Source organism: Acanthisitta chloris, unplaced genomic scaffold (genome assembly GCF_000695815.1).
Source record: "Acanthisitta chloris isolate BGI_N310 unplaced genomic scaffold, ASM69581v1 scaffold1449, whole genome shotgun sequence".
Taxonomy (NCBI): Eukaryota; Metazoa; Chordata; class Aves; order Passeriformes; family Acanthisittidae; genus Acanthisitta; species Acanthisitta chloris.
In genome coordinates this window covers 12,451-26,648 of record NW_008690613.1, presented here as the reverse complement: position 1 = coordinate 26,648, position 14,198 = coordinate 12,451, and the positions used below count along the sequence as shown (strand labels likewise).

The window sequence follows — 14,198 nt, the reverse complement described above, 5'->3', positions numbered from 1 at the left end:
AGGAATGCAAGAATTTCAATCTAAAAGGTTTCTACTTCTCACAAGCATTGACACACTTCAACATAGGATCCATAAACTTTGCTTCTATGGTACACTCACATCAGGGAGAGCAGGTAGATTAAAGGAGCTCCCCACTGGGGAACTCAAATCTATCGTGGGTGGGCCACACGTCTTCCCATCACACCCTGCGACGCTGGTGATCGTGGGGCTGGACGGAGTTGACGCTGTGCTGCTTGCAGTGGAAGGAGCAGTTGAACTTTGTCCACTACTGATTTGCCACTAAACAGACAAGACAATAACCTGCAATTCAGCATTATTTTCTTTGCAACAGGTCACATCTGCTCAATATTCTGCTTCTAACACAGCAGATAAAACAAGCAGCTTAGTTCAGGAAGCTGAATCCAAACTCCAAAATCCTGACTTACTCAGAAGTTATTTCAAGAACCATTTCACAAAGCCTTACAGGACGAGGGAAGATGATATGCAGCTGCAAACTAGGCACAGAAGAAATGAATGCAAATTCTTAAAATCAAACCTGTGCCTCAGTGTTAAGTAATAATATTCCATGCTGCACTGCCAGCGCTGTGGGAGGAAACAGCAGTCCTTGTGAAAGAAAAGCATTCCAGGGACAGACCTGTAATGTCTGTCTGTAGTGCCTCAGCAGAGGCTCCGGCACCCCGTGAGGAAACAGCTACAGCCTTGCCTGAACACCACTGAGTACCTGCTGTTGTGCTCCCCTTAATCACTCAAAGTGAGTGAGAATTTGAAGTGCTGACTGGATCTCCACCCACAGACACACTGAGCCCATGGGATGGTCACAGCCAAGTCAGATTAAACTTTTTTCTCGTTTAGATGTATGCAGCTTTCAATGACTTTAATACAATTTCATGGCAACTGTAGGCAAAATCTGAATCTGCCCAACTCCTTTTTAGTCACCATCCTATTTACTGATTTCTAGTTTCAGAAAGACATCACCAGATAACGAGAATTCTTGAAAGAAAGGCCTGCAGACAGCCCCACTTCCTTTCCAGGGGCAGAGGATAGAAGCGACTTAGCTTTTGTTCCTACAGGTTCTCTTAGATATTGCACAGCTTTTCTCAGTTCAGTTGGAATTCGTTCTCTGACATCATAAGCATGGCAAACATGAATGGTATTACACCACTTCTCAGGTCACAGACTCATTTTACCCTTCCCTGCTTACCAACAGTGACATGATTTGCTCTTTCCTTCCACACACCTAACAACTCGTGCTAATGTGCTTTTTAATAAAGATTAGCCTTCCTGAACATCCAGAAAATGTATGGTGTGTTTACCAGTTGAGCTTCTGATTAGCTGGGCACTGATCAGACTTGCTCAGGAGAGGTCCCACAATTGGAGATTTGCTTTTCTCACCTCACCTGTACAAGTTCAGATTTGTCACACTCTGGGGAATTGTGGCAGCTCTAGCTTTTTAGTCAGGGTTTTACCTGGCTGCTGAAGTCACTAACATCAAGCTAAACCATGGGATTTTCTGTTTCGTACTCACTGACTCTAGTGTGCAGACCATGGCCATGCTAAGTTTTGCACGAGTGGTCAGAAACCACAGTAACCACAGGAGGAGAATGAGACACCTACAGAGCACACGTGGGGGCTCATTGCCATGATGCTTCAGCTGCTTAGAACTGCCAAAGTGAAATAAATTTGACAGTTATCTCATTAAGAAAACTGCAGGTATCTGGTCACAGACAAAAATGTGGTCTCTGTTCTAACTGAAAAACACTCTAGAAACACAACAAAAAAAAGCTTTTTGATGTTTGTTTTACAGCATGTGATGTTTTATTTCTACATGGCAAGTGAAAAGGGAAAGAAACTGTACCTGTTTTATAGCTTGCTGAGCCAAGAATGCCATTTGCAATGGGTTGGATTTTACTGCTTGTCTTGGTAGGTTCTGATTGTCGGGAAATCTCATCTGTTGTGCAGGAGGAGCTGAACCATTGGGCTTGGGGTTGTGATTCTGTAAATGAATCAAGCGTGGAGGTGCCTGCATAAAACCAAACAGTTCTGCAAGTGAGCTGATGTCTAGTCCATGTTCCAGAAATGGTTCTTTTAAACTTCTGAAACTCTTCACAAACTGTATGCAAACAAACAGTACTGCCCCATTTGTCTGGATGATCACACAACACACTGATTCTCACTGTTAAAACTAAAACCTAGCAGACGGTTTTGAATTATTCTGATACAATAATGAAGATGCATCACAAGAGCCAGTGAGAGTTTCCAACTTTGAAAAGTAGGAGATAATCACTGAGTATTGTGCAAAACAGACGTGGACCAAAATTAATGATAGATTCACTTTGTGATCATCTGACAAAATGCAAACCAGACAGCACTACACACTGCTGCAGTTCTGGTGCTTCAGCATAAGGACTTAATTTCTTCCTTTTTTTCTTATCTTTCTTTACTTTCTCCTTCAGTGCCATGGAAAACAGACCGTTCTGTGGAAGCAGTCACAGCTTACCTGATGAGAAGCAGGAGGCTGCTGCATGGCTGCTGGCAGCCTTGGATTTGGCAAAACCACTGGTCTGCGTTGAGCTTGCTGTCTCTGAGCCATGACCTGCTGCTGCATGTGCTGGAGTCGGAGCTGAGCTAAGCTGATCTGCGTTGGAAATTTCGACAGCTGGTTGGAAGGTGAGCTGCCTGGTGGCTGTAAGTTTGGGTCTGTCACAGGGCTCTTGGGCATATGAGGGGGGGTTTCTTTATCTTCAACTACCAAAGAACCTAGTATAAACAAAACAAAAAAATTACTGCCCAAGTACTGCAGTCAGCAGAACTGCCAGTACCCATAGTTAGTTCTTCCATGTGGTTGCAGTTCATTGTTGTACTGCAAAGAATGGATAAACTTGAGCTAAGGGACTTCATTTATTTTATTTGCTCCCTGAAAAAAAGGGTTGATTTTATAGCAGAATGAGACTGACTTCCGGAATCCTCTCTTAGGATGAGAAATAGGGTTACAGATTGTGTTCCTTGTTTCAGAAGGCAGAAGTTGTGTGTACTGACCAGAAAAGTGAAAGCTGCTACTTTCACCATCACATGTACCACTCAGATAAGCGAAGTTTGTTAATACTTTATCATGAACACTCATAAATAACACTTTTCACATGCAATGCACTTCAAATGTTTTCTACAGGTAAGGAAATAAATTTAACAGCAAATCAAGAAATGAATAGTGCAGAGACTATCTTCACAAAAAGAAAGCTGCTTTCAAAATCAGATCAAGGCACCAAAGGGTAATAAAAATGTAGCATACCTAGATTGAAAATATTTTGTGCCCAGAAGCTAGGATCACAGTGAAACTGGATGGTATTGTTAGTGGCTGGAGAAGCATCACACCTGGCTCGGAGGAGATACCGTAGTCGATATGTAATCTAGGACGGGAACAAAACAAGATGCTTTTTCCTCTGTGGTCAGAGCCATGTACCTGAACATAAAAGCCCCAAACACACACACACACACAAAACAAACCAACCACCCAACCAACAAAACCTCTGAATGTGCCTCTAGAGAACTGAAGTTAAAGACAGAGAAACTTATCCAAGCTACAAATAAAGAGATATTTTTCATATCTTTCCCTTATTCCTAATGTAGTTCAAAAAGAACTTAACTACAGCCTAAACAAAAAAACCAGTTATTCCCTGTAGAAATACATATCCTTCCACAGACTTGGTCATTGTGTTCAACGACTTCAACCACTTGCAAGTGAAGTACAGATTCACACAACCATTGCTGATTTCCCTGCGCAAACCCATGTTAGACTACTCATTTTTCTTCAAAAGAAAAGTCTGACATCTTGTTTGGCAACACGTATCATCACAAGGAATTTCCTTTGTACTAGATTTGAGTTTTCTTCAGAGAGCCAAAGAACAGATTTCTGTAAGCTCTTTGCAAACTCTCAGACTCACAGACATTTTCAGGTTCTTCCAAGGCCTTGGCTCCAAAGCATTGCAGCACAACTGCACGAGAGTGCACACTGTCAAATGCTCAGTGTTTACCTAGTTCCTAGAAATAACATGTTTTCCTGCAGATGTTTCACTAGAAACACCAGGCACTGATTCACAGAAATGTAACAGGCACTAATTTTAGAATCACACAGAAAAGAAATTGCAGAGTTAAACACTTGTTTTCCTTGAATAGCAGGTTATTTCCTGGAAAAGGTCAAGAGATACTTGGCAAAATCATCTAAACTGTCTAAAATGATCCTGGTGAGTTGGGTTTTTTTACAGAGGAATTTTATAAGAGCTTTCAGTTGCAAGTTTTTCCTTTTCATTTTAGGCAGGTCAGTTTAAGACCAGATACAAAACACATTTAGCTAAGGTGTTTTTAACAGCCATGGGGAATGTTAAGTGCCCTACTACTGTTGTGAACAGAGATTTCTCAGGATTTGTGCACACACTCCCAGAACAAAGCACAGAACACTGCAGAAATTCTAGTCTTTTGTCCTGTTGCCAATACTGGTCACACACAGTTCTTGTCGCAGTTTGCTCCATTCTTTTCCTACTATTGTGCTCACACACATATTGCAGAAAAACTCCTGGCCAGACCAGCTACCTCCTGTTAGCAGCAGTGCTGGCTAACAGGGTTTTGTTTGTGCCCGAGGAACTAGGCTGGAAAACTTCCTGCAAACTAGTGTGTCATCCCCCTCAAGTGCAGCCTCTGAGCTGAAACGCTGCACTGAAGCCAATGGACATTCATTCCTACCTCCTGGATTCAAGTGGCTGGATATGTTGGAATAGAAGTCTCACATGCTCCTCTGCTTCACTGTCCAGGAAGAGACTTTTCCAGATGCCCACAGACAGGTTAGGTACTCAGCTCCTGAGTAACATCAACTCTCTAACGCTCAGTCTGTTCTTTGGAAAAACACTTCCCATTTGCTGAGGCTCCCTGGGCTAATGGCCTTTTTTCTCACCTGCATCATGTTCCTATGATTGAGATTCCTGCACACTCCTCGTTTCCCTACTCACACAGCAGAGTCTTTGCAGCAACACTAAGCAACTACGAACAATGTGACTCTGCTGGATCTCCTTTTTCTCTGTTCAGTTAAAGAAAAATGACTTGCTGAGGCACTGTAAGGTCAGGCCAAACAAACTGAAATAATGGAAGTTGACGAACACCAAGCAATATCCGACTAGCCACTGCAGCCTGCAGTATCAATAATGGCTATCAAAAAACCCCACAAAACCACCACCAAAAACCAAATAACTACAAACCCATAACTAACCAATACAAACCCACAAAATGCCCTGGTAGGTTCTCAACTGAGCAATGAGAAAATAAAGAAAAACCTTTGTGAGCCAGTTATAGGAACTGGAAGAACACAGCTCTAGCCTCTTTGCTCAAAATAGCCATAGACTTCTGTTCTCGGCCTGGTACACTCTAGTAACCTCGAGACAAATCATGGTCAGATTTTGCTTTGTTCATTTATTTCAGATCTTCTAGGGGTTTTCTTCATGACAAGCAGTCAGCTCCATGAAACCTCTTGCACTCAGACCTTAAGTGTCACAGCAATGACATATTTGGCTCTGTGACTGTTTGCATGGACAAACAAAAGCTTCAGCATGTTCATCGATTTTGGAAGACTTTTAGTAGGAGATGAGTCTGACAGAACCAAGAAATATAGTCATTTCTACAGTCAAATGCTAGATATTAGCACAAAATACCATCTTCCATGAACTCAGAAGCTGTAGCAAGTACTGAAAAGAAGTGCAATGGTGATGTAGGACATATAACATTTTTTCCTAGTGCTTCATGGCTTCATGGTTTTCAAACCCAGAGAAAAGTTCCTGCTTCTGCAGATGTACAACAATTGTGTGGCAGTGTAACAGGAGAGAATCATGACTAGAGAGCTAAGTTATTAGAAACATTCTGGATCTATGTTTAAGAGCAAATGATGAAAAACTGTACATAAATGCTCCAGTTAGTAGAAAGTCATTAAAAATTCTAATACGCTAGTACTGCCAACAGGTGTGTCTGTGCCCATCTGCCTCTGCTAGAGCCTCAGTAAGCAGAGGGAGCTCTCCTCCTTGGCCTTACCAAGCGTTTGCTGTACAGCAGTGCTGTGTTGCTCCCACTGGAAACTGCCCACTTGGAAAAATTCACGACATGTTCCAGCTGATGAGAGAGACCTGCCACTTTCTGCTGCTGCTGCAGAAGTTTCATTCGATGCTCTTTTGCCAGAGTCTGCAAGCAGAAAAGCAGTTCCAGTCAAAGGGTCCAATTTGTAATAAACAGGCATTAGCTTTCGTAGTTGAAATTCGCAATGATTAAGTGGTTGCACTTAGGTCTTCTAAACAGCAGCTACCAAACAGGAGTCAGCATAAATTTATTTGAGATACCAGGAGTTTCTGTGCAATTCCCATTTTCTCTTATGGCACATTTTCATAGATATATATGTTTGTACATGTGTCTGTGTGTGTGCGTCTGTGTGTCTCTGCATGTCTCTGTGTGTGTGTCTGTGTCCCTGTGTCTGTGTATGTGACTGTGTATGAGTCTCTGTGTGTGTGTGTCCCTGTGTCTGTGTGTTTGTGTGTGTCTGTGCCTCTCTATACACACACACTTTTTAAAAAAACATTTCAGGTAACATTTCTCCAGGCATCCATGGCAGGTAATTCTCTCTGGTAATTTGCTTTTGGATTGCTGACTTTCTGACAGATTCAGATGGGAACACTTTTGATGCATGACACAGAGAACTCTGACTTGCCAAAGCACAGAGAAGCTCAGCTTAGAGACAGCCCCGACCCAAGGCAGAGAACACAGACAAGAATTGCAAAGAAATGACAGCCAGCCCTCAGAAACCAAACTCCTCCACCAAACCTCCACTTGCTCCAGTGGCTTGTACAGGACATCTCTGCACTTTGGAACTGTGACAGGACATGCACAGGGAGCTGATGCTAGAGATGTTTTTCATTTTAATGTGAATACATACCAAAAAATATTCAGACTGGCATTTTTGCTTCTTAGAAAAGAAATTACCTCCAACTGATGCAGCAGAGCTTTTCCCTTTTTATTTATTTCTACCATCAGTGTAAATATGGCAACTTTAATATCCTGTTCCACCTGCTTTTGATTCTGATTGACTTCCAGGATTCTGTAAGGAGACAATACAGAAAATAATGTTCTTTAGCCCACAAACCCACTCTCTTAACAGTATCAAGAAGAACCCGAAACATCTGTGGCTGAGACTACAACATTTCTTGGTCATAGCCACCAATTACTGCATATATCATCACACACTTATAGCCAGGAAAATTACTGGGGGTGATACTGAGAAGTAGACTCAAAACAGGAATTGAACAGTTAAAGCTGAAAGCATAAAGAACAGCTTTACTAATAGCACTATTGCAGCTTAATTAGCAAAATAGCAAGGATTACATAGTACAGACAAGAAGCTTCACTGATTGTATTGTTTTGGCTTGCCTGGTGAAACGATGCACCTTATCTATAAGACAGTAGAACTAACTAGACTCAAACCTTGGCAGTAGGAGGAAAACTAAGACCATATAAGGTGTGGAATGAAGAAACAAAATGTACAAGATAGAGGCAAGGTCAGCAAGGCATGCAAAACTGTACAAAGGGGTAAATCGTTGCACAATAAGGGTGTCCAAACGGTACTGAGGAAGAGGAGGTGCTTCATCTTCATGACCACCGAAAGACCACCAGGACCATGGGACTGATGCCAGGAGGGAGGAGATGGAGGAGGAGTGTATGATAATTATTTCTGAGAACTAATTATAATAATAACCACCCATTCCTGGAAATAATGAATATGTATGAGCATTTAGTGCATATAAACTGTGAAGTTTTTGTCCCTGGTTGCACAAGTTTGGTGGAGCGATCCCCCTCGTGCCCAGTGCTGAATAAACAATACCTGCTACTCAGAGATACAAGTCTGTGAGTAGTTCTTTTCCAGCCTTTTCTCGGCATCAGGGGAAATAGAAAGAGCAAGTAAGAGTGACCTATGATAAAATTAACTAACTAGTGACAAATTCTAATGCCATGTTTGTAAAATTACTGACATCTGTCACTGATGAATATTAAATGCTCGTCGTAACTGAAACTCTTGATCTTTAGTTGTCTGGCACATTTCTGGAACAGTCCATGGCAATCAAAGTATAATTTCCATCTACGACAGAATGGCAGAAACCAAAGCAATAAACAGATTTTCTAATTCAGCTATTTCAGTAATAGTGCTCAAACAGCTCAGAACAGCAAAGCCTAATCTTGTACCACGAAAAGGTGCTGTGGAAACCTCCGGTGCTGAGAGGAAGGAAGTTGTCCTGGGTTGCAGTGTGAGGGTAGCCAATAGTAAGTATTCTATTGTCTCCACAAGCTGTTGGGGCAGTGATTGTTCTCCTACTCATCCCTGATGGCTCCCTCAGGCTGTCTCTGTTTAATGGGCTGTCAGGGACCCAGGCATGACCCATAGAATTACATAATCCCATTGGGAGATGCTTCACCCCAGGGGGGAGCCAAGCATTCCCACAGGGATATAAGCTGGGGTTTGGACCAGCACAGATTCCCTTTGCCTGCTGGATTCCCAGAGGACAAGAGGTGCCACTGGACCTTCGGGAGAGGACAGGATCTGCGGGATCACTGCTCCAACAGACCCATCACTCCAGGAGGGCTGCAGCCACCATTTAATCGGACTACTACTACACCCTGACTGACAGGGTGTCAGATTACTTTCTGACTCTGTCAGGGGTTTCTTTTTGTACTGTTTCATTTGTTGTTCTGTTTTTCCTATTAAATACTATTTCTGACTTGGAGTCTCTCACTGGTTTGCTTTCAAACCAGCATAGAAGAGTTCACGCTGCGCCATGTGCAATCTCCCTGGGTGCCACCGTCTCTGAGCTACGGAAGGAGCAGGTGACAAGGACCATTGCAAATCCCATTTTACATGTTCATTTTTCTCTCAGGTTTGTAGACTGAGACACTAAAGCCCCAAGCATAAAAGTATTACATAAAGCTTCAAATACGTCACAAGCATTATGAAAACACGAGTCACACAACCTTTCACTTTCTGAGAGGGATCTGCACTAAGAAATCAGTGTGCTGATGGTGAGGAAGCATGTAAGACTGTTAGTGCATAAGGTGTGTGGCTGCACTGAAGCAAGTGCTGCTAGCTAAGTCCACAGGCTGAGCAGAAGAGGTGCCTAGTACAAGCAAAGCACATTGAACAGGCAACAGCCACTAGAGCAAACTGGAGACTTTAGAATTTCTTCTTCTGGAAGAACAAAAGGAGAGGTATAAAATACATTAATTGAAACTTTTCGAGACATTACAGAGTAAGTAAAGTTTTCCCCTGTCAGTTTTAACTTCACAATCTGACACATACCTGTTTTGGATCTGTTTCCCTGTATATTTTATGTACTTAGTCTTCTCCATCAGTTTGGTGATTAGTGTCTCAATGATCACCTTCTGGTTCTGAAAAGCTTCTTCTATAAACTGGTACCTGCAGCAAAGAGCAGTGAATATTCACACAGGCAAAACGCATGATATACCTGCTAGAAAACAGAGTGCCTTACACAGTACTTTGTTCGTTGAAGGAAGATGCTGCTCAACTCCCAAATTTAACTGTCATATGTCAGCAAATGCTGCTATATTTTATTTACAGTAGATTTGATTTTACAGCCTATTTCCTGTACTATTAGAGGGGGGAAATTTATGATTTTCATAACTACGAAAGGACATTGTGTGATCACAGCCCAATTTCAGCAAAGGAAAGATTAATATTGTGGTATAGTCATCACTTTGAATGTGAAAGAGCAAGTAAGCTCTTACTTCATGCAAGACAAGGACATAGAAACAGAAGAAAAAGAGAGATTGCTGAGTCAGTAGAAGTCAGCAACATTTTAAATCAAGGAACTGAAATCTTCAACAATTGCAGGAAAAAAAAGAGGTGGCACATTCTAAAAGGGATATAAATCCTAAGGAAAGTAGAAGTCAAGAGGATGATTGCAGCTCTGCTGGAGCAAAATTTAGCCTGTTCCAAGGGGCAACAATGGCCAACACTTCTCCACCTCTCGATGTTCTCCTGATCAGGCAGGCAAGTTCTCTGGGTGGTGGCACCAGGTATGGTGAGCATGTTAATATTTAACCAGAGTCATGTCCCAGAGCACCACCACAGGCACCAAACAGCAAGAGTTTTGTCTTTTACTCAGAAATTGTATGTAATCCTGCTCTTTGGCTTCTGTGGCCAGCAAGAGATGACCAGAGAACAGCAGCCCAAAGACCTGAGTACTATGAACAGTGCTGTCACAGTACAGTACAGCCAGACTGAAGGTTTACTTTTCCTTTGGAAGGGCTCTCCACAGAAAAAAAATCCCCATTTGCTCCATTCTGAAACTGTTTGGGAATGTTCTGTTATGTAATCACCTTGTTGAAGGACAAATGGAGAAATTGCACATAAGTGCATAGTTGCATAACACAGCCCCTGTGCTTTCTGGGGACTCTGAACAGCTGCAGAGCAACAAATTCTGTTCAAAGAACTTGACAGCAAAGAAAGGTCTTGTGCTTAAGTCACCAGATGAACAACTAGAAGAATTAGGTTTTATTCTATACTAACACAGACTCATCAGTCACACTTTTCCGGACACAATCTCTCATTATTTGTGGGCTTCATTTCTGAGCAAAAAACTTTATATTGCACTTTTTCACATGACAGATTGAACTACAATCTACTTCAGGCTGTCTTTCTGTAAGTGAGGTGCATCCAACATATACTTTGCTTTGCTACCTGTGCTCCTTGTGTTCCAGTAACTGACAATCACGGCAGGTCAACTTGTCACAGGTTTCACAGTACAACTTCAACTGCTCCTTCTTGTGGTAAGGGCAAAACACAGGTCGCTGACTGGTCACACCAACTGCCTCTGTGGAATGAAGGAAGGGGTTGGTGCAGTCTCCTGAAATGATGAAATATTTGCCTTCCCGCATTTTTCCTTACCGTACTCCCCACCCAGATGCTACAAGTGTGTCTCAGGCCACCTAATGGAGAACAGCCATAAGTTCAAACCACAATGTCTCACTCTTGGACAAGCGCTGTCTCATGGAGGGCGTCTAGAGTCTATTTTACCACCATCTATGATGGCCCCACAGAACTATTTACAAAAGGAGCAGCCAGTGCTGTTGCAGCTGCAAAAGGCAATGTACAACCAGCAAGTTCATTTCTTCAACAGAAACAAGGAGATGGCTGATGTGATTTGTGCTCTGCCTTCTTTCTCAGCTGAACTGGTGAAAGGAGGCTTGAGGATATCAAGACACAGACATTCAAAAGTGAAAAACATACAGAATATAATGACCAGGACTTACTAACCTCCCTACAGGACCTCATTCTAAATGAGTGAGAGGTCTCACTTCAGTTTCTAGTGAGCAAAGACCCTAGGAAACACTGAAACCTGTTTTTCAAACAATTTAACTGACAAAGCCTAATTTCCTAGGAGTTAGGTTGGACACAGAGCTCATGAGGATTATTTAGCCTGTAATGGAAACTGGCTTCCCACTGAGCCCATCCGCCACTGCAGATCAGTCAGGTCTCTTTTCCATATCCATTCATCCACTTGTTTTCAAGAAATCTGGGAGAAGTTATTTTCACATTTGTATTCTTCAGCCAAAATTCTCTGCAACTCAACCCCAGAACTCCTCTCAAAGAGGCCTGAAGGCACTGAGACGGTTCCTACCACCAAGTCATGGTCTGTCTAACAGTCTGTCAGCCACTTCTACCCACTACTTCTGTCCTTTCCTGAAAGTACACTCACTTAGGATTAACCACATGTGAAAGTGGACACAGAATGCAGTGTACATCTCCACAGTACCATGGTGGAACCCTTTGAGCAACAGGTCACAGAAGTGAAAGCCTACTTTATATGAAGAATTTACACGACTAGACAGTGTGGAATGAAAATAAATATCTATTATAATACATATAATTAAATAGTACATAATAATCTATAAAAATCAGATTAAAATTTATATATTTACAACAAAAATCCTGCAAGTCCAATGGACGTATCAGAACTGGCAGAGTGTTTGCCAGCATTCTATGATGTTTACTATTGACCTTCTATGTCACTAAAAGACAAGACACAATGGGCAGAAACTGAAACAGGAAGTTCTCAATGAATAGAGTACAACCTTTATACCACAGGATACTCAAAAGAGTTCTCAGAGAGGCTGCACCACATTCATCCCTGTTGAGTCTCAAGGCCCCAACGGATATAGCCCTGAGCGATGTGATCTGCTGTCAGAGCTGACTGCTCCAAGCAGGAGGCTGGACTAGATGATGCCCTGAAGTCCCTTCCAACCTGAATTGTCACAAATCCTACTGCAGGAAAAACACCCCAATTCATAAAAGACTTTCCTCTCATTCCTAGGCAAATTATTTCAAACTTAAACGATACTTAGACAAACCATGAATTCTGGCAGGTTTTATTGCTAACAGGGCATGATTATTATCAGAATGCTGAAAAAACATAATCTCTTAGTGCTCCTTTCGCTGCAGCATACACAATGAAGTTCATAGAAACCATATGTTAGACCTCTAGAAAAGCCAGAGGAGCCAAATGCCTAAAGAATTATTTTCTGCAGTTGATCTCTAGAGTCTAAACAACAATTCATAATCATTCCAGGTGAAAGATAAAATTTATGTGTATTTATTGGTTTAAAATACGTTGCATTAAAAAAAAACATAGGAAAAAACCAACCTAAGCAACCTGCAGGGTTTCTAACAGCCTATCCTATATATATATATATATACACACACAGTCTATCTGGCAGAAAACAACTGACAGACAAACAGCTCCCACAGACTCAGTGTGATAGAGTCCCCCTATTCTGTAACTATGTTCTAATGCTTCTACAGCTTAAAATAAAGTTTTCTCTTTTATTGGCTGGATCAATGAAGAGATCCACTTAGATGTAGAGCAGACAAAGATATGGTAGGATTTGTTCAAATGATTGCAGCCTTTAGCAACAAAAATTGAAAGAAGTGACAGGGAACCAGGAAACTATCAAAGCATCCAGAAGAACATGGTCCCACTAATTCATATGCACCAAAGGGTTACATCATCATGAATATGTCATAGAATCATCAAGGCTGAAGGAGACCTCTAACATCATCACGTCCAACCATTAACCTGTCACTGCTGTAACTCCTAAAACCTAACCCATATCCTCCAGTGCCGGAACCAGATGTCACCTAAACACCTCCGGGGGTGGTGACTCCACCACCTCACTGGGCAAACCTATTCCAATGTCCTTTTACATTTACTACGACTCAGGATGACGATTTTTGAAGTTTAACACTTGAAAAAGAAATGTGGTGGTTCAATGAAGTTTTGCAATGCAGACACAACATGCCTTGCGAAAGTTTAAATCCAGTGTGTTACCTGGAGATACTTCCTCCTTCTGCCTCACAGTATGATCCTTTGTGAATTTGACCCTCTGGTGAGCTCTGATGCAGGTCTTGCACAACCACTCTACACATTCCACACAAAACCCATGAGCTTCTGCATTGTCTTCACAGCTTGTGCAGACCTGACAAGAGGAAGGAAAGGCAGCTCTTAAAACACATTTGGAATATACATACAAGCTGTTGTTCATCCATCATTTTACAGTTTTCTGAAAACAGCGAAATGAGAACACAGAACTGCCTGAGGTGCAGGAACACTATAAATAACTGCATAAAAGTAATTGAATGTGACTTTTCAAATGAAAGAGGGCATTTTGTCAGTGTTACTCTAAAATCTTTACCTTCACATGATGAAAGCCAAACCACTACTTTCTGCCTGTCCCTGCACGTGTAGAAGCCATAGAATGTTTACTGTATACAAGATGCTGCTTTGAAATACTTACTAATGACAGAACATGATCATCAGCACTGCTCTGACTTTAGAAGCCTCCCTCAGTTAGAACCATAGAACCATCAAGGCTGGAGGAGACCTCTAAGATCATCGAGCCCAACCATTAACCTGCCACTGCTGGAACCCCTAAATCCTAAACCAGATCCTCCAGTGCCACATCCAGACACCTCTTCAACCCCTCCAGGGATGGTGACTCCACCACCTCCCTGGGCAATCTATTCCAGGGCCTCAACACCCTCACAGGGAAAACATTTCTCCTCACATCCAATCTGACTCTGCCCTGGCTCAGCTCAAGGCCATTCCCTCTAG

The 14,198-nt window shown here is 42.1% G+C and overlaps 1 protein-coding gene across 1 annotated transcript in view; it reads right to left on the bottom strand.

Moving 5' to 3' along the window:
• Nucleotides 1–14,198, bottom strand: part of TRIM24 (tripartite motif containing 24) — a gene marked incomplete at both ends in the record, with an annotated part of 27,563 nt that overhangs the window by 4,500 nt on the left and 8,865 nt on the right. Inside the window, 9 exons of the mRNA XM_009081861.1 lie at nt 100–279; nt 1,856–2,020; nt 2,498–2,757; nt 3,287–3,404; nt 6,067–6,213; nt 7,006–7,120; nt 9,368–9,484; nt 10,769–10,901; nt 13,416–13,563. Of these exons, the coding sequence (XP_009080109.1) occupies nt 100–279; nt 1,856–2,020; nt 2,498–2,757; nt 3,287–3,404; nt 6,067–6,213; nt 7,006–7,120; nt 9,368–9,484; nt 10,769–10,901; nt 13,416–13,563 (1,383 nt within the window). The remainder of the gene's footprint in view (nt 1–99; nt 280–1,855; nt 2,021–2,497; nt 2,758–3,286; nt 3,405–6,066; nt 6,214–7,005; nt 7,121–9,367; nt 9,485–10,768; nt 10,902–13,415; nt 13,564–14,198) is intronic.